The 20900-nt window shown below is 40.2% G+C and overlaps 1 protein-coding gene across 3 annotated transcripts in view; it reads right to left on the reverse strand.

Moving 5' to 3' along the window:
* The window catches only part of kidins220a (kinase D-interacting substrate 220a), a 102135-nt gene that overhangs the window by 16140 nt on the left and 65095 nt on the right, over window positions 1-20900 (reverse strand). The window contains exons 24-27 of one of the 3 annotated variants that reach the window (XM_062041584.1): window positions 9891-10069; window positions 5887-6098; window positions 4976-5092; window positions 1363-1395 (exon numbers count right to left, since the gene is read on the reverse strand). In XM_062041584.1, the coding sequence (XP_061897568.1) occupies window positions 1363-1395; window positions 4976-5092; window positions 5887-6098; window positions 9891-10069 (541 nt within the window). The remainder of the gene's footprint in view (window positions 1-1362; window positions 1396-4975; window positions 5093-5886; window positions 6099-9890; window positions 10070-20900) is intronic. The other 2 variants (XM_062041585.1, XM_062041586.1) reach the window with 2 other exon arrangements.

Consider the following 20900-nt stretch of genomic DNA (forward strand, 5'->3'; position numbering starts at 1 on the left):
ATATATATATATATATATATATATATATATATATATATATATGCGCTCAGAACCTCAGTCTGGGCTCAGTCTGGGACCTTCCAACAAGACACACCCTAAGCACACAGCTATAATAACAAAGGAGTGGCTTTGGAACAACTCTGTGACCATTCTTGACCTAAACCCAGGCCCTTGACCTAAACCCAATTCAGCATCTCTGGAGAGACCTGAAAATGGCTGTCCACCAACGTTTACCATTCGATACTGACAGAACTGGAGAGAATCTGCAAGAAAGAATGGCAGAGGAGCTCCAAATCCAGGTTTGAAAAACTTGTTGCATCATTCCCAAGAAGACTTGTGGCTGTACTAGCTCAAAAGAGTGCTTCTACTCAATACTGGGCAAAGGGTTTGAATACTTATGACCATGTGATATTTCAGTTTCAATTTTTTTTAATTTTTGGCTTTTTTTCTGTCAAGCAGAGGTGCTGAGTGTACATTAATGGGAAATTAAAATGAACTTTTTAGATTTTATGCTCTTAAGTTTTGACAAAAAGTGTTCTCTTCTATTCAATTATTCAAACCAAACAGGAACATTGTATTAATAAATATTGTTATCAATACACACGGACACATTGTTACAGGATACTTTCTAATATGCTTCTGCCTGGAGACTTTGAATATGTAAAAAATATGCAAATATAATCATTTGATACTTGTTTATGTTGACAAAATGTTGTGCTTTACACCGCAAAGTTGTTAAATTACGAACCATCATTACGTAATACTAAGCTATTGAGTGCTTTGCTGTTGTGAAGCTGATCACTCATAATAGCCTGTAGCCAATCATGTTTACATTTAGTAAATGACTTCACTAAAATACAAGAAAAGACCAATCTTGTGTGCTTATTGGAGGATATTTAGATGTTAACTGGCTGTCCAGCTTTGCAAAAATAAACACACTGCAGTACTGCTTATATCGCAGATTGCAGATGCGAGACGATTTTTTATTTTTTTTGCTGACAACAAAAGAGATATCAAAATCGGATCGGAACACTCTGAATTATTACATACAACTGTTGTTATTTTATATTTTCATTCATGTCTGCATATGATACATTCATTATTAGGTTTGTAAATTCCTGGTTACAAAACCTGCCCTATATTCCTGGTTAATTCTCATTAATGCTCCCACTGGTAGTGTATAGCCATTTATTTGCTAAATGTATTAACTAAAGCTTCCTGTGATTTTCCCACCCCTTTGCAACCTTTTTTATAAGTCAACTGTAAAAACTTGTTCTGACTTCAGTGATCATAACATAAAACCTTCATACTGTTGCAACCCTACTGCAGAGGCCGACAAAAGAAATGAGACCATAGATGTACCTGCTTTGATTTGTAAGGCAGTGACTTTAAATGCTTGAAAAGGAGACAAAAAGAGCAGACGGACAAGTGGTCAGACAAAACAAAATAAAATTCACACATGATGCGTGGTCAGGGGCACCTGTGGAAAAAGGCAGACACAAAAAGCCGAAAAGCACAACATCAAGGGGCAGTAACGAGGGAGAAGGCAGCTCCTTTTCATCCATACCAAGCTGGAAGAGGCGAGGCTATTGGAAGTAGAATAAAAACACAGAAAGATTTTATTTTCACAGCTTCTGGAGTCACAATGTTTGCAGACAAACCAGCCAGATTAGAAGTTGAAGAGAAGCAGAGGTTTCTATTTAGGCACGACAGTGAAGTTGTGTTTTGAAAAAATAAATAAATAAAACAAATCAAATATCAACGGGTGTGTCTAAGTGTGTGTGAACCGTCCCGGCGTGTGTGTGTGATAAGACTGTAATTACAGCTGGGCTGAGCCAAGCTCAGGGCAGGGCAAGAAGAAGGATGGGGAAGAGGAAACGGAGCTCTGCAAAAGCGGAAGCGTCTTGGTAAAGAGATAAGCTCTAACAGCGCTGTGCTCTTTGTTACCGTGTGTGAGTGTGTGTGTATGTGTGTGTGAGAGTGTGTGTGTGAGTGTGTGTTGCCAGCAGCCCCAACAGTTGCTCTGATGATAATCCCCGCAGACAGAGGAATCCACATTCACACTTCTATAAGCTTGGCAATTATACTGGGCTCGGCCTGCTTACATATCCAAAGAATTACAAATAAATGAGCCTGTGCACGTGCATGCACGCACGCAAGCAAGGACGCACGCGCGCACACACATATATACACACACACACACACACACACACACACACACACACACACACACACACACACACACACACACACACACACACACACACACACACACACACACACACACACACACACACACACACACACACACACACACCAACATTCACAGATTTGCAAGAAGGGATAAAATGGGCTGATGTACATGGTAAAGCGGGAATGAGATGAAACCGGGGACATTTATACAGTAGAGAAGATGGGACAAAAGAGCAAGAGGAAGATAGAGGTGGAATGGAAAAAGATAGACTCAGTGTTCTCTCTATATTTAAATCTTTAATACAGCTCCTTTAAATGCTAGCTGGCTGCAGCCTGATAAGTGGCTTTGTGGAGCAGGCAAAAAGCGTTATCGTTAATTTGTTCCAACAGAAGCTGCTCGCTCTTTGAATGTGTGGACGTCAGAGCGTCTCCCCTCATCCCTGCGACACGTGCAGGTCCATTTGAACAGACGGTGGTAAAGGTCGCGGTCTGACTGCGGAAATGTGTGGTCTAATAACTCGCATGCGCAAAAAGAGCATGTTTCAAAGTCACTTACGAGGCATGCAATGTTCCGCATGCTTAAAGGTTTGCAAATCCAACAGCGAGCAAATTATTAGTAGAAAAGCGACGTTTTATGCATTGTCGTTTATTTGGTTACCAGGGAGGGTTCAGAGGGACAAGAGGGAAGGCCTTCTCTTGCATCCTCTTCTATAACATCCTGACATGGGCACAGAATAGAAACAAGGGATTGTGCAGAGTTCTAAGTGACGTTTGACCACTTATTTACGAAATAAATTTGTAACGCTGTCTTTTATGTTTAGCTGAGAAAATGGGTAAAAGTGAAGCTGATACACTAAGGAGAGGATGCTAGTGTGAAGGAGTACATGGAAAGATTAGGTTAATGATCTTAACGGTGTTGGTACCTTTTCCACTGCACGATACCTGACTATTACCTTTATTGGTAAAATCAGGTACTATAAAAAAGGTACCATGCTAATGTTGACTTTCCCAATTGGTATGCCATAGGTATGGAAACTGTAGTATTACTATATACTTCACGATCTCCACTTTGTGCAAGAGTTCTTTTCATTGCCACCCTCATTCACCTCTTGGATCAAATGTATCCCTTCAGATGACAAAAATGTTCAGAAGTAAATACAGAGACTCTTGTTGATCCCTTATTCCCCGTTAGCATCTCTTGCTAAAATCCATGGGTTCAGTGCAAGGTTTTGCAGATGCGATTTGGAAGTGTAGAACTGAGCTAATCTGTACTGTGTTGTGAAAAGTCAAACACATATACATACAGTAGTACCTCAACTTACAAGCTTAATTGGTTCTGTGACAGAGATCTTAACTCAAATTAATATCTCCCATTGAAATGGTTAGAAATAAATGTAATTGGTGCAAAACAGCACAATTTAATATGTAACATGCCTTTAAAAAACACATTTTTTAGATAAGAAATATTTTACAAAAACAATACAATACAATATAGAACTACATTAGTTTTATGAAGTAATATTATTATAAAAGTCTATCCTATCTCTTCCAAGCTGCTTTTCTGTCAAACATACCATCAACAGCTTCCCCATATTTTCATGGATAAATTCCTGCTGTTTAGATATTATTTTAGCAGTCTTGCCTGGTATGAGACTCATTTTGCTTCAGTATGGTGCAGACTCACAGTTATATGCTCAAATTGCTTCGCTAAGTTGGTGACTCACTCATGTCTTTGATGATTTTTTTAATTTTTTATTCAGTTATCAGCTATCTTGCTGATTGTATTGTACCATATGTCCCGGCAAGAAATCTGCGTTCAAAGAACTCCGGCTTATTAGTGATTCCAAGAGCCCCAAAAAAGTCTGCGGGCTACAGAGCGTTTTCTGTTCGGGCTCCAGTACTATGGAATGCCCTCCCGGTAAAAGTTAGGGATGCTACCTCAGTAGAAGCATTTAAGTCCCATCTTAAAACTCATTTGTATACTCTAGCCTTTAAATAGAGCCCCTTTTTAGACCAGTTGATCTGCCGTTTTCTTTTCTCCTCTGCCCCCTCGCTGGGTTATTCCAGTTCCGGTGACCATGGATGAGGTGCTGGCTGTCCAGAGTTGAGACCCGGAGTGGACCGCTCGCCTGTGCATCGGTTGGGGACGTCTCTGCGCTACTGACCTGTCTCCGCTCGGGATGGTCTCCTGCTGGCCCCACTATGGACTGGACTCTCACTGTTATGTTGGATCCACTAGGGACTGTACTTAGAGGGGGGGTTATCCACATATGAGATCCTCCCCAAGGTTTCTCATTGTCATTCACATCGACGTTCCTTGTGTGGGCTCTGTGCCGAGGATGTTGTTGTGGCTTGTGCAGCCCTTTGAGACTTTAGTGATTTAGGGCTATATAAATAAACATTGATTGATTGATTGATTGATTAATATCCGCTTCTTCTCAGCACTGTCCGTCACGTTCACTTTTCCTCCCCATGGTCGAAAAACAAAGTAATGTCGATCTTTAGCTGTAAGCTAATGCTAGCAAGTAAGAACAGATGTTTACTGTGGCATTCGGGATGCTTATAACAAACATCTGTGCTTGCAACTTAAAGCATTACAATTAGCGGAGAGAATGCTACTATTTCAAAACACTCTTTTGTTGGGGCACTCTTAAGTTGAGGTACCACTGTAGTAATTATAGAAATTACTGTGTATTCATCTTCCTCTCCCCAACCAACCACATGACTTATAACGCTCATTTTATTAAGACATAGGAGTATTTGAATGATATGTTCTACTTACAAGTCCACTGGTGTTGTCCTTTGGCTGACCAGGATGCTTAATGGAAGGGCGCAAGGATGAGGGGACATGATGGAAGTAATGCCTTGGCGGGTGATACACATGATGGGGGAAATAAGGCTAAGGAGGCAGGAGGGAGAAGGGGTCAACATAAAATGAAATCATACAAGGTGGGAGCTAAGGCAAACAATAGGGATGGGCATACTAATGGAATAATTGCTCGGGATTTATTGTTGAAAAATTGCAGTAAACTAGTTGGCTGTTGATTCAGTTGTAACGTGAGTGTGTGTTGATCAATCAATATCAGCCTAGCCAACAAATAAAACATCAATATATGCATATATATATATATATCTATATCTATATATATATATAGATATAGATATAGATATATATATCTATATATATATATATCTATATCTATATCTATATATATATATATATCTATATATATATATAGATATAGATATAGATATAGATATATATATATATCTATATAGATATAGATATAGATATATATACACACACATATATACATATACACACATACCTATACACATATATACACATAACAGGTCATGTCGTCCTGTTTTTTAAATTTGAGTTTAGGTTTGAGTTAATTTTGAACATGGATTACAACATGATACATCACAATTTCCAGTATATTTTTTCATATGTTTGAAAAGCAGTAGGAAGAAGCAGAGCGTATTTATTCCTACCGCTTTTCCATAGTTTTTGAGTACTAATAGAGCAAACTGGTCATGTGACCTGCAAAGTGTACTCAAGGGTCCCTATATTGTAAGGGAGATATGAAGCTAAAACTTGACGTGTTGTTAGTGATTGTAAGAAACATGTGAGTCACAGTCAGGACCTTTTAAGGATCTGACTGACAAAGTTGCTCCTTACTGCCTTACCCGGTTGTAGAAGGGGTGCTGAGGACCAGTCATCCCACTGAAGTAGGCACTGTGAGGCTGAGGAGGCAAGGATCCGGCGAAGGAGCCTGCCGGCGAGCAAGCCACCGCGTGGTGGCCGTATCCCGGCTGTGGACGAGGCACCGCTTCTTGCAAGGGCATAGTGGGATACGTAACCCCTCCCACGTGCATCTGCTCTCTGGCCGCACGGACATCTAAGAAGAGGAGAGAATCACGAGGGTAGAGAGGAAGAGAGAGGGAATTGTTAGTTTGACGCCGATGATAGTAACACTGACGATGCCTATAAAAGGGCCCTCAGATGGTACCCACGCGTCAATAATTCAGTTTTATTTCATCATCTGCGTCGAGTTTAGGCGGCGGTAAATGAATAAAGAACAATGATTCTGGTAAAAGAGTGAATTAAATGATTGAAATGTGGCAGATGTTTGAAAAGAACTTCGCACTTTTGATTCTTACAATTTAATTTGCTGACAAAGCAGCAGCCTGTAGACATTGGGGTTTTTTCAGTGATATGCCAGCCATGAGAAGATGATTTTGGCACAAGGAGTTCCAGGCAAATAAATGCAACCATGTAAGCAAACCGAAGCCCATGGGAACTCATAGGCACACACAACAGAACTGTGCCGCGATTGTTTTTCCCAAATCAAACCGAGCAGTGCTGAGTAAGAGATTCGGCAGAACCTCCCAAAGTGAAGCTAAACAAGGCCGGCGACAGGAACAGAGCGGCTCTGTGTGGCTGGCAAGAAAAGTAGAACCCATAAACAGAAGGGACCAGAATGTCTCCTGGTTATACAAGTGGCAACTGAATGACACACTGAGTGAGACCCAAAGCAGCCTGTGAACACAATGGAGGCCTTATGATGTGAGTCAGGCTAAGGGTGTGTATCACTGACGGCGCTGCCCACTGGCTGGACTCAGACAGTGGGCACCAAGTACCGGCTGACCTCAGATGGGGTGGAGGGAAGGAGATGACCTTCCAATAAGAAGGTGAAAACAGCAAATGACCATGTTTCACCTGGATAATTGTAGGAGTTTCTTTAGGGGGGTCGACTGCGTGACTCGGCACTGGCTCAATAGGACAGACGTAGTGTGTGTGTGTGTATGTGTTTTTCCTGCGGTCTCCTCACATCATGATGTAGCAACTTCACTCCAGGCATCACTGACACTCTCCAATGAGTCGAATGGATGCTGACGCACGGCATACAGAGTGTATGACGCCTCTCTGGCTCATATCTTAAAACAGTTGCAATAGTGTTACGCAGTGCAGTGCAGTGCAGTGCAGCGGCGTGGCGAAGTTGGTAGAGTGGCCGTGCCAGCAATCGGAGGGTTGCTGGTTACTGGGGTTCAATCCCCACCTTCTACCATCCTAGTCACGTCCGTTGTGTCCTTGGGCAAGACACTTCACCCTTGCTCCTGATGGCTGCTGGTTAGCGCCTTGCATGGCAGCTCCCGCCATCAGTGTGTGAATTTGTGTGTGAATGAGTGAATGTGGAAATACTGTCAAAGCGCTTTGAGTACCTTGAAGGTAGAAAAGCGCTATACAAGTATAACCCATTTATCATTTATTTACGTCACTTTATAACGCTTGAATTTGCTGCAGCAATTGAGGGAAAACACTTTGTTTCATTTACACACAGGTATACATGCATATTGATATGAAAAGTAGGGGTGTTTTAGAATAGTCAAAGATTCGACAATTCGAGGCTAGGACGCGGCAACGGAGTTCTCTATGCTACCGAGTTCTCTGGTGGACTTCGTCGAGAATTGGGCACGTGTCGCCTCAGTTCAGAGGTGTAGCTTCGTCAAGTTGCCTCACTGATCTCCTCTGGACACGGTAATAATCTTTTCTCAGGTTAACCAACAAAAACCTTTAACAACCTTTAGTTCCTCTAGATCAGATGTGCCCAAAGTGGGCCCCGCGGGCTGTATTTTCTGTAACCCAGGTCTTCCTTAACACGTGAAAATTCTACGACTTTAACTGTACTAACAAACAGAATTCACATTTTACTTTGCTTCCTTCTTGGCTCAATACATTTTGGCAAGTTACGTTTTTTTAATGTGCACATTTATTAAAGGGGAACTGCACTTTTTTTTAATGATTTCTATCATTCACAATCTTTATGTGAGACAAACACATGTTTTTCTCTTTTTTCATGCATTCTAACTCATAAGTAAATGCAAGCAAAAGTCAGCCAACAATGGAGCCAATATGAGTCGCTCTATTCTGCCTGTAAAATACATCCAAAAACCTAGATTAAATGTTATATATACACGCTGTAAGTATATATGTAATGTAGTAACAGGCACATTTATAATAACATGTAATATTTAAGTTTTTTAAATAATTTTAAGCATTCAGCGGCGCATTAATTTCACAAACTCATCACAACGTTTTCTTGTCCTTTCAACAAAAACAACACTACTACTCATGGCATACTTCGTGAGAGACAACAAAGACGAATTTGGGACAAAAAATATGATCTAGAAACTTACATTTTTTAGCCTGAATCTACAAGTTTTAGAAGCTGTTTGATAAACAGATCCAGTTTTAGAGAAACACTATAGGCATCTTGCAGCAGTATTGCTGAGTGCTGAACAAGAAATACAAACTACGAACATAATAAAACAATCCTTTACTGTACAATGTCTGCTCTCACTGGGATGCCGACTGACGGAATGTTCATATCTTTCCATTTAGATGTAGAATTAATCATAATCCTAACAAAAGGGTTAAAAAGAAAAAGTTGCCGCAAAGCGTCTTTTCGTTTCTTTTTCGCCATCTCCTGGTCTGAGTTGGATCTCAAAGTTTACCAGTTTTCGGTTTATGGCCACATCTTTCTACGATACAAGTGAGTGGTATGAGTTATCTAGAATGAACATTTACTACTTAGAGGTGATGCAGCATTAGCAGTTCACCGGTTCAGTATGTCTATAGCAGCATAAGCTAACTAGCTCTCTGTGATCATAGCGCTGCAAAAAAAATAGATTGTCTGTGTTAGCGCTTATAATAACAAAATCATTAGTACTAAGTTAATATTTAGGTCACGGTTTTTGGATGTTTTTTAAGAGGGCTTCGTGGGCGCAATGGAGTACTCCCATCCATCCATTTTCTACCGCTTGTCCCTTTCGGGGTCGCAGGGGGTGCTGGAGCCTATCCCAGCTGCACTCCCATTAGCTGCATTGTTAGCCACCTGGTACTTGCCATATATTACATGTGACAATGCATAAAAAAAGAAAATCGGATGTGTTCTTGTCTTACATATGGATTGTGAATGATAGGCATTTTTTTAAAGTGCAGCTCTCCTTTAATTAATATAATAATAAAAATAATGTCTTTGCCAATCTTTTTTTTTTTTTGCTTAATCATCACATTTACGTTTACCAATCAAAGATTGATATTTAGCATAACTTAATTCAGCCTGTTGATCCTACATAATATTTTTTGTTGAGAAAATTAATTGCCCACCCCTGATCTACAGTATATAATAGGGCTGCAAATCTTTGGGCACCACATGATTTTTGGGGGTAACGATTCGATTCAGAATCGATTCTCTACTCAAAATCAATACTTTTTAATAACATTGGGGGCCAGTTCTATGAATAACTTCATTCCTCTATAAAAATAGATTAACAGCTGTGATACATTTCTATATTACTTAAAAGAAAACGGGTTTTGTTTAAAAAAAAATTATACCCAAACATTTAATGAAGTCAAATACATATACCTGTAATGCAACAAGAGAAGTATCCAACACTTGTCTTTTCTAAAGTGAATATATACAGCAGATATAGGACTCAAAATCAACAATATGATTTGCCTGAGTGGCTGGATAGGACAGATTTAAAAAAAAATGTAAATTGCTTTTTAAAAAATAAATTTTAAAATGTTTTGGATCAATTAAGAATCGTTAAAAATTGCGATTCATTTGAAAATCTATTTTCTTTTTACACCCCTGGCATACACCCATGACCTGAATTAATCATACCTGCTATTATCTCTCTGAGTTTGGGGTCCAGGTTAACGGTGCAAGGCAGGAACATCTCCACATCCCTGGCAGTCAGGACTGGCGTTCTGGAGGAGAGGAAAACCTCAAAGCTGCGGATGTCTCCGTCAATCTCCAGCAGCGGCTCCACGTCCTTGGTAGTGGGAATGTTCTTGGACAGCCTTCAGGGCAGAAAGGGATGTTTATTACTGTATTTTCAAGTATGCACTACATTATACAGACAACCAACCATTGCAAACTTCCAAAGAGAAACTCAAATTTGAAAACTCAGATATGTTCATTATTATTTACAAGGAAGCCTAAAAAACTGATAATTATGAAGTACCATAAACATACTTTCGTATGGTTTAATGAGAAATTCTGACTGGTGGGAGAAAAACAAAACACGAAAGTCTGTTGAAAAATGAAAAGGAAATAAAAAGCAGTACTGTTAAGATAGAAGAGATATGCAATGGTCATCATCATCATCATCCTCATCATCATCAGAGGGGCACGATAACCAGATTTAGAGAAGACAAGATAGCAAGGAGGGGATGTTCGAGGACAGATAGAGTGAGGGATGTTATCTTCAGTGAGCAGAGGAGGAAACCTAAGGAGATGACAATCAGGGCAATTCAGCAAGCGGCAGACGGAAGCTACGGTTAACATGATGTTTGTTATCACAGGCCCTACATAAACACGATGTTCTGAGAGACTATCATACTTTATTTTTTGTTTATGCCGTAGCACAACAGCTCCCTATGAACAGTTTTAAATGAAAAGAGTTCATGTGGCAATTTTATAAAGTTTTAAAGGCTCATTTACAAGTGGAAATAAAATTTTATGTGACAGGAATAACAATTTAAAAGCAAACTGTAAATCAGTGGTAAATGTTGCATCTGTAACAATGGCAGTCAGTACAAATAAGTGTGTTCATTTGTTTAGACATGAAAATATGAAGTTGAGTGACTTCTGACAGTGCCGTTCATCAGCCCAACGTGCCACTCTTATCAGATCCATGTGAAGACTCCAGCAAGGAACAGGCCGCCCCGTCCTAATAACAGAATACACACTGTACGTAGGGCTCCAGGATCCATTGGTGGCCTCGTTTTGAGTGAAGAAGCGCAAGTAAAATGTAAATTAATTAATTAAAGAATGACCGGACGATTAATATAATGCCGTGTCATCAGTAGGCGAATGTGGTAATATTGTCAAAGCGCTTTGAGTACCGTATTTTTCGGAGTATAAGTCGTTCCGGAGTATAAGTGGCACCGGCCAAAAATGCATAATAAAGAAGGAAAAAAACAATTTATTTGATAAAACCCAACACTAAGAATAGACATTTGAAAGGCAATTTTAAATAAATAAAGAATAGTGAACAACAGGCTGAATAAGTGTACGTTATATGACGCATAAATAACCAACTGAGAACGTGCCTGGTATGTTAACGTAACATATTATGGTAAGAGTCATTCAAATAACTATAACATATAGAACATGCTATACGTTTACCAAACAATCTGTCACTCCTAATCGCTAAATCCAATGAAATCTTATACGTCTAGTCTCTTACGTGAATGAGCTAAATAATATTATTTGATATTTTACGGTAATGTGTTAATAATTTCACACATAAATCGCTCCTGAGTATAAGTCGAACCCCCGGCCAAACTATGAAAAAAACTGCGACTTATAGTCTGAAAAATACGGTACATCCAAGGTAGAAAAGCGCCATACAAGTAAAATCAATTTACCATTTATTCTGACACGTTCACACAATGTTGATTTATTAATTTCACAATTTGATTGACAAACATGAGCATTTCATATCAATACAATACTGTCAGAATCTGGAAGATTTGTAATTAGGTCGGAATGTCGGGAGACGAGGGCAAATTCCAGGAATTAACAGCGGTGAAAAACGAGGCGACAGGTTGCAGCAACCCGGAAAAAGTTTCATTAATGCGAGGTGGTCGGGGTGGTCGTGGAGCTCTGTGCCCATACACAATGACCTTAAGCGTTGGGAGAGCTGTTTCACGATGAGCCGCTGTTGCTTTTGTCTGTCAAAGTGATTGATTTGATATGCAACAGAAGCTGCTTTTTAAATGTTAATATCACAGACAATCATCCTAATGTAATCGTAGCACCCAAAATCGTGTACGTAATTAACATTTGATTCATACTGCAGCCCTACTTGAGAACCAATAATATTTCTATATATCACCCATTCTATATGATAAGTTACGCTTAGTTGGGCACACAGACACAAAAACGTTGGGTTTTTCCCAATGCCTTATCTGGTTTTGCGAGTGAACACAGACTGGCCTATATGTGACTTTACTCAATGATCGCTGCCATTTCTGCAGGACTTTCGCAAAGTCAGGGGGAGGTCAGCATCTGGCGAGGGCTCAATACAACACACTGTTAGCAAATAATCCAACTCTCAGAAACCGTAATGCAGTTAACGCACTGGTGAAAATGGCTCTATCAGCCTGAAGGAATTTCAAAGCAGTGAATGCCTAATAGTGGATTGATGGGGGGACAGCACACGCAAGTCAAGTAATTTCCACTTCCGACTTTTCATTGCTTCTACAATCCAGCGGGAAGGTAGGTGTACACCTGACTGTTCAAGGGCATTCTGACAGGACAGATGGCTGGTGATGGACTCATCTGCTGTTGCAGGGCACAAACCTGTGACCTTGTGGTTGCATGACGTCTCTAACCAAATGTGCAAGTCTGGCAAGACATTCAAGTGAAGGAGGATGTTCAAGTTAATAAATAAGGGACATTCTTAGAGAGAGGTTAGGGTTATGGTATTAGTTCATTATAAACATGCATACAATTAAAGTTAAAGTTAAAGTTAAAGTACCAATGATTGTCACACACACACTAGGTGTGGTGAAATTTGTCCTCTGCTTTTGACCCATCCCCTTGGGGAGCAGTGGGCAGCAGCGGCGCCGCGCCCGGGAATCATTTTGGTGATTTAACCCCCAATTCCAACCCTTGATGCTGAGTGCCAATATGATACATCAGGTGATTACAGTTTCGCATTACAACATGTCTGAAAAGGAATAGGAAGAGGCAGACCTTATTTAATCTTAGCCCTATTTTATCATAGCAATTACTAACACATTTGTTAATACTCATTCTGCAACACAAAAATGAATAAAGAAATCAGTAAATAAATACATGGACAAATAAGTAAATAATCCTTAAACAACTAAATAACAATAAATCAAGTTTTCATGAATAAATAGTTCAATCATTTTTGTTAATAAGGTTCAATACGTTTTTCACAATTCTTCTTCCTTGTACTTTGTAAACACTTTGAGCTTAAAGTTCTTAAAGTTGATCATATTAGTACATTGTTTCTTTGCTTAATCCATTCTATAATTTAATTCCACGAAATGATATGCTTAAGGTCTTAAGTGTTGTATGTGCATACTGATGGTATAAATTAAATTAATTCCACGAAATGATATGCTTAAGGTCTTAAGTGTTGTATGTGCATACTGATGGTATAAATTAAAATGTCCTCAAAGTTATATTTCTACTCATTTGTTGAGAAGAATTGTTGTACATTCTTGGGTAGCAGGTTATAGTTTGCTTTGTACGTCATTTTAGCTGTTTGCAAAAGCACCAAAACATGGAATTTCAATATGTTTGATATAATAAATAAAGTGTTTGAATGTTCTCGATAGCCAACTTTATGTATTATTCTAACTGATCTTGTTTGTAACACAGTACGGGTGAAGTGAAGTGAAGTGTACTTTTGTAGTTACTTTCCCATACTTCTCCACAATCACTCAGATATTGTAAAACTAGTGAGCAATAGAGAATATGGAGTGATTTTTGGTCGAGGCATTCTATAGCTTTATTCATTATTGACGTGTTTCTTGCCACCTTATGTTGTATATTTTGTATATAAGATATCTAAGTTGTATACTTTTTATATGAGATTATTACACCAAAAAATGTGGGTTATTTTACTCTTTCAATGTCTACTCCGTCTATGTGTATTTGTATGTGACTTTATCTTTCTACTTTTACCGAATAGCATTATTTTGGTTTTACTGAAATCCAAAGATAGACTGTTTTTGTCAAACTATCTTTTTAATTTGTTCATTTCATTTCTTCTTTTATAATTTGTATTTGCTTCTGTGTGTTCTCACCCGAACAAAACACAGTTATGTCATCTGCAAATAGTATTAACTTTGTGTAATGACATTCTTGGATGCAGGCGCAGGTTTCAAAGGTTTTACTGCAGTTCACGCAAAGGTACAAGAAAGTAAGCAAAAAGGTAGTCAAAGGCAAAAACAGTTCAGCAGCAAACAAAGACTAAAACTAAATGCTACAAACGGACAGGACCGTGTGGTCAGGCTAAAGTATTTCAAATTCAAACAGCCGGGCTGAGGAGGGTATATATAAATGTTTGGTAATGTGTCACAGGTGAGTGTGGAGTGTAGAATGGCAGAGTCTGATTGGCTGATGAGCAGCCAACTGAGTGTAGTTAATAGACTGGAGATAAGGATCTCTGGAGTGAGGGAGTGGGCGTGGTCCTGACAGCCCCCCCCCCCCAATTGTGTCCTATTTTTTCATACATCCATCCATCCATTTTCTACCGCTTATTCCCTTCGGGGTCGCGGGGGGCGCTGGAGCCTATCTCAGCTACAATCGGGCGGAACCCTGGACAAGTACAAATTTGTAGAAATGTTGCTATTTTCATTTTGTTTTGGAATTGTTTGAAATGATGGGTTACTGGTGTACGTTAAAGGTTCTGAAATCTTTTCAACAGAATTTTTCATTGTGTCCATATACATTTCGTCACAAGCAGGAAGAATGAATGTGTTCATCCTGAGTGTTTTAGTTTTAAACAATCAAAACTTTGTTAGCCAACTAAAAGACATGGTTTCTGAATTATCCACACTAAAACACTGATACAGAGACAGCTATATAATACAAATAGGCACTATGAACAATTGAGGACACACAGCTGGGCTCTTGAAGACAGAGCCTTCTCAGTGTTTCTCCCATTAAAAATGTAAGTCAACCAAGCAGCAGTTTAGCACATCTAGTATATAAAACAGGACTAAGGTATGAATATTAGGTGCATAAACAGACGTTTTGATTAAAAAGTTACAGTGCAATATCCCCTGTAGACTAGTGGACTGCTAGGACAGGGAAATTAAACTGTCAATATAGCAATTTGAGCTCATATTTGGTTACTGTTTCCCATGAACTGTACTAACCCATGTTCATACGGCAAAAAGTCCATGTTTCCCCACATTTCCAGTGGGCTTACTGATGTTTATTAGTGTTACTGTAGACACAGACCAACAGGAGCCAGCAACTATCTCTCTCTCTCTTTGTGGTGCGGCCACAGACAATCAAACCATTTATTAGCGGGATATTAGCCACAAATGTTCATATATTTTATTTTGAAGCAGCAGTCTTATCTTTGGAAATAGAGAATCACATTTCATCCAAAGATAAAAAAACGTGCTTGTGAAGATACCAAATCAAGGGCATTCATCAGCGGGTTGAACTCTGATTGATGGAAAAAATACGGGAGAAAAGGGAAAAGTCAGAGGTCAATTTGTGATAGTCCCAGCTGACCGGCAAAGAATGCCTACATTCATTGCTATGGACAGAAGAGGTGCATGCTTGATCATGGATAAAAATCAAAGCCAAAAGGAGAGGAAGTACAGGAATTGCATGACAATAAATGATTAGTGGGTTCAACCACATACAATCTTTTGCAGACAACTAATAATGACTTGATAGCTTTGGCAAGTTAGCTTGAAGCAATTGACACAAGTCACTTCAGTGAGTCGTGCTCACAGCCGACAAACAAAGGAACAAAGGCATCCTAATCAGCAACCAATTTGCCAAATGACAAGGGGGGTGCTTCAGTTGTGAGCGCCAAGGAAGTGGGGATTGATACTTTTAAGCAAACTGGCGACAAGTTACATACAGGCCATGGTGCATCCCAGTAGCAATGCCTGCACAATGGGCCCATTGACAGGACCTAGCTTATAAACACAGCAGTACAGGCGCTTAGGCCCTACTGCTCACTGTGTGGTGCGGCCACTGGGAGCTTTCAGGGCTTATCCAAATGCTAATAGGTCCAAAAGCCGACTGGAGTATAGCCTTTCTTCTCCTCTCAGCCTCCCACACGCTGCCGGGAATGCAGCAGAATCCATCTCTCTATGCCTTCCATCCTCTCGTTGGAAGCTGGAAGCATGAATGTGCCACTTGACTTTTCTTTACAGCTGCCCTCTGTGCTTAGAGACAACAACATGCGCACACAAAGAGGTGGTGCCGCAGCCAAACATTTCCATAAAGGGACCCAAAGTGAGAGAGCGATGCCCGCAGAACAGACAAAGCCTTATGCGCATTGTGCTTGAGCAACTCAAGAGTGTCAATGTCAAAGGCGACCGATGCAACAGTGCGTGGGTGAAGAAGTTAACCAGGCCTGAGGTCCGTGCATTCCACTGGCGAGCAGACTCATAGCGCCTGGTATTGTGTCTGCCAAGTGTGTGGATAAACCAAGGCATGGCCTCTCTGGGAAAACAGTGGACATATGGGCAAAATAAGCTGTGGTTTTGATGCTTAAGAAGGTTAATGTTAAATCTAAAGCAGCATGGCCTCTACCAACCCAACAATACAAATATGTTTTTACTTGAAATGATGTCGTGTTATTTGTCTCCACAAAAATCGAGGCAAATTTCCTTGATTTTAATCAAATGCTTTGAGTAATGTGCTCACTTCATTCTAGTCATGGCTGTGCCAACTTTCGACTTGTGGTGATGTCTGCTTTCCATATACATTTGTGGCAGAGTCGAGCTCTCTTATACTAGGCTGGACCTGTGCATCCCCATGCTAACCACACGCTAATGAGAAACACAACAGGCCGATAAAGAGAGAGCGCCTTAACTAAGCAGCTCCTCGTGAGCAGGATTTAGGACGCCAGGGTTTGCTGAAATGTTGATTAAACTTATGTGTGGCCTTGAAATGGGGCCTCCTGGTTACAGAACTTCCTAAAAACTGTAACCGAACACATTGCTTAAAAAATAGCAAAAAAACAGTCAACCTCAGCATTGTGATTTATGCACAATTGGCGGGCACTAATTACACCGCAGAGTTCACAAGGCTGCATATGGTTGTTTGATATCTATTACAGACTGATATTACAGACTGATAGTCCAGTGAGCTAAAAGGGGAAGCACACTAAAAAATCAAGACAAATGTCCTCCTCTGTGAAAGACAATACCTAAGTCTGTTTATGCACCAAAAAATCTCAACAGTGAGGCATTATTTTGAACAATTAAGCTCAGGCTCAAACTGTAATCCTCGGGTCAACGAGTAGGCCTGTGCATCAGGGATAAGGATGGAAGTATGTCAATGAGCAAATAAGTATTGGACAAACAACAAGCCCGGAAAGAGGAACATTTTGGGACAACAAATGGGAAGCAAAGATAGCTTCACTGGAGTCAGCCAGTGGAATTCTAGCATGACTATAAAAAGTCATACATTGCCTGAGTAGACAAATCTGATAAAAAGATCAGTGTAAAGACACAAGCTGCTTTCAAAGTAACAGTGGCGAAGAAGAGGGCATGTGACTAATCCCCCGCAATAGAGCCAGGAAAGGATAAAAACCCAATTTTGTCCTCATTGGATGGTTTCCATGGATGTCTAAAAGGACAGGATCCTGATATAAGGTATGCTGGACCAGCTTGGCTAAAGTCAGGAAATTATGAAAACTACAGAACATTGAATGGATCAGTGGGAACAAGGCACGCTAATAAACAACAACAATGGAGTATTGGTTAAGAGCCAAGTGAATAGCTGTAAAAAGGCAAACAAATTCACTACGGCAGCAAGACAGAGCGTGAAGTACAAATACTGCAGCCAGAAAAATGACCTGGTGGTAACAGGGTGACCGCAAAAAACAGAATTTCAGTCTGTGTACAATCATTTCCCAAAGTCATGTTCTTTCCAAAATATACTCCAAATGAGCTCCGCGGTGTTGGAGGCAAACTTGCATCTGTCGCGCAAAATTGTCAATTACTCAGATTTTATGTGTACGATTTAGCACAGTCCCGTACTCTCTGAACTTCCGAACCCTGTAAAAAAAAATTCTGCTTTTTGATGGAGCATGTCGACACAGATAGTGCAGCTGGTAACCAGAACGATGGTGCATTTTGTGATAAAAGCATGAAATTTGGTACACTTATAGCCAAAGGCATTCTCAAAAGATTTGGATATGGAGCCACCATGAATTTTCAAAATGGTGCCCATGGCAGCCATCTTTCAAAATGGCTGTCAGTAACAACTATTCGCTTATGAATGATGGATATAATATGATGTTTCAGACTTATTTACCATACATAGTACTTGGTAAATGTCTTTTGGATAATCTAAATGTGTCATTAAATATTCAAGATGGCTGACATCTTCAAGATTGCAGCCATCACTTTTACGACTGTCTGATATGGGTGATCTCGGTGTCAAACCAGTATTATTTTTTATTTCCTTTTCTTTGTGCAGAATTCAAATTTGGAACTTTACAATTGGCCAGAAGCTTTCTTCTAACTCAGAAATGGTGACCACAATAGTCACACTTGGTGACCACTGGTCACCTACAACAAGATGGCAGCCATATTTCTGAAATTAAATCTATAATTTTAAAGTACACTATCATCTATTTTATTGTAATTGAAATGTTACCCAATGAAAAAAAAAAAAATATATATATATATATATATATATATATTTAGTTCTGACTCTCTAAAAGCTGCTACGAGAGCAAAGCGTGGCACTGGAATTCAGAGACGTGTGGTAGGTGATGCAGCCATTCCCAGGAACTGGCAAAACTTTCTTAGAGTTGACAGCAATAAGACTGAGTTTTTTGCCTTTCTCTCGGAGGCTCTAGTCAGATGATTTGTGCAGGAGGATAAACAGCTTGTCATCACAAGTGACATGGAAGTCCTTAGCAAGCCACCTCTCCCAGATAGGACATCGATTGCTCCTTGCACGCATGAGGAAGCGGATAGTCGCATGTTATTGCACGTAGCCCATGCACCAAGAAACGGCAACCACAAAATTATGATTCAAACAGTTGATACTGATGTTGTGGTGCTGGCTGTGGCAGTGGCTCAGACTCTACAACCAGAGGATGAGCTTTGGTTGGCTTTCGGTACTGGTAAGAATTTTCGATATTTGGCAGCCCATGAAATTGCAGCAGGGCTCGGGCCCGAGAAAGCATGTGCACTACCAGTGTTCCATGCATTGACGGGTTGTGACACTGTGTTAAGCTTTGTTGGCCATGGGAAAAAGACTGCATGGGCTGTATGGTATGTGCTTCCAGAACTTACACATGCCCTGTTGAAAGTGTCTTCAGCCCCAGATGACATAGCACAGGAGGTAATGGCCACAATTGAGAGGTTTGTTATCTTAGTCTATGACCGACCCAGCACATGTACAGAAATCAATACGGCAAGGAGGAAGTTATTTGCAAAGAGGCACAATGTGCAAACAATCCCCCCTACCAAGGCTGCCCTAGAAGAGCATGTTAAGAGAGCTGTATACCAAGGAGGGCACGTGTGGGGTACAGTCCCGGTGTCAACACCAGAACTACCTTCACCGTCCGAATGGGGCTGGTCAAAGTCACCTGAGGGGGACTATGAACCCTTCTGGACATGCCTACCAGATGCAGGCCAGTCAAGTTATGAACTTGTCTCATGCAAATGCAAGAAGGGTTGTGTTGGGCAGTGTAAGTGCAAAAAATCCCACATACAGTGCACAGCCCTTTGTGTCTGTGAAGGCGAGTGTGACTAGTCTTCCCTGTGATAGACCCTAGGTTTCCCTTGCTTAAAGGCCTACTGAAATGAATTTTTTTTATTTAAACGGGGATAGCAGATCTATTCTATGTGTCATACTTGATCATTTCGCGATATTGCCATATTTTTGCTGAAAGGATTTAGTATAGAACAACGACGATAAAGATTGCAACTTTTGGTATCTGATAAAAAAAAGGCTTGCACCTACCGGAAGTAGCGTGACGTAGTCAGTTGAACATATACGCAAAGTTCCCTATTGTTTACAATGATGGCCGCATGAAGTGAGAGAGATTCGGACCGAGAAAGCGACAATTTCCCCATTAATTTGAGCGAGGATGAAAGATTTGTGGATGAGTAAAGTGCAAGTGAAGGACTAGTGGGGAGTTGAAGCTATTCAGATAGGGAAGATGCTGTGAGAGCCGGGGGTGACCTGATATTCAGCTGGGAATGACTACAACAGTAAATAAACACAAGACATATATATACTCTATTAGCCACAACACAACCAGGCTTATATTTAATATGCCACAAATTAATCCTGCATAAAAACACCTGCGTGTTTGTTATGCTAGCTCCTAGCTCCTCTGCTAGCTCCTAGCTCCATAGAACACGCCAATACAATTCAAACACCTGATCAACACACACAATCACTCAGCCCAAAAGACCGTTTACCTAACCCAAGGTTCATAAAGCTTATATATTTTTAAAAAGTTACGTACGTGACGCGCACATACGGTCAAGTTATCGAATGTTTAGCAGCCAAGGCTGCATACTCACGGTACCTGATATCCAGCTGGGAATGACTACAACAGTAAATAAACACAAGACATATATATACTCTATTAGCCACAACACAACCAGGCTTATATTTAATATGCCACAAATTAATCCTGCATAATAACACCTGCATGTTTGTTATGCTAGCTCCTAGCTCCTCTGCTAGCTCCTAGCTCCATAGAACACGCCAATACAATTCAAACACCTGATCAACACACACAATCACTCAGCCCAAAAGACCGTTCACCTAACCCAAGGTTCATAAAGCTTATATATTTTTAAAAAGTTACGTACGTGACGCGCACTTACGGTACGGTACGTGTTATGCTAGCTCCTAGCTCCTCTGCTAGCTCCTAGCTCCATAGAACACGCCAATACAATTCAAACACATGAT

Source organism: Entelurus aequoreus, linkage group LG03 (genome assembly GCF_033978785.1).
Source record: "Entelurus aequoreus isolate RoL-2023_Sb linkage group LG03, RoL_Eaeq_v1.1, whole genome shotgun sequence".
NCBI classification, from domain to species: Eukaryota; Metazoa; Chordata; class Actinopteri; order Syngnathiformes; family Syngnathidae; genus Entelurus; species Entelurus aequoreus.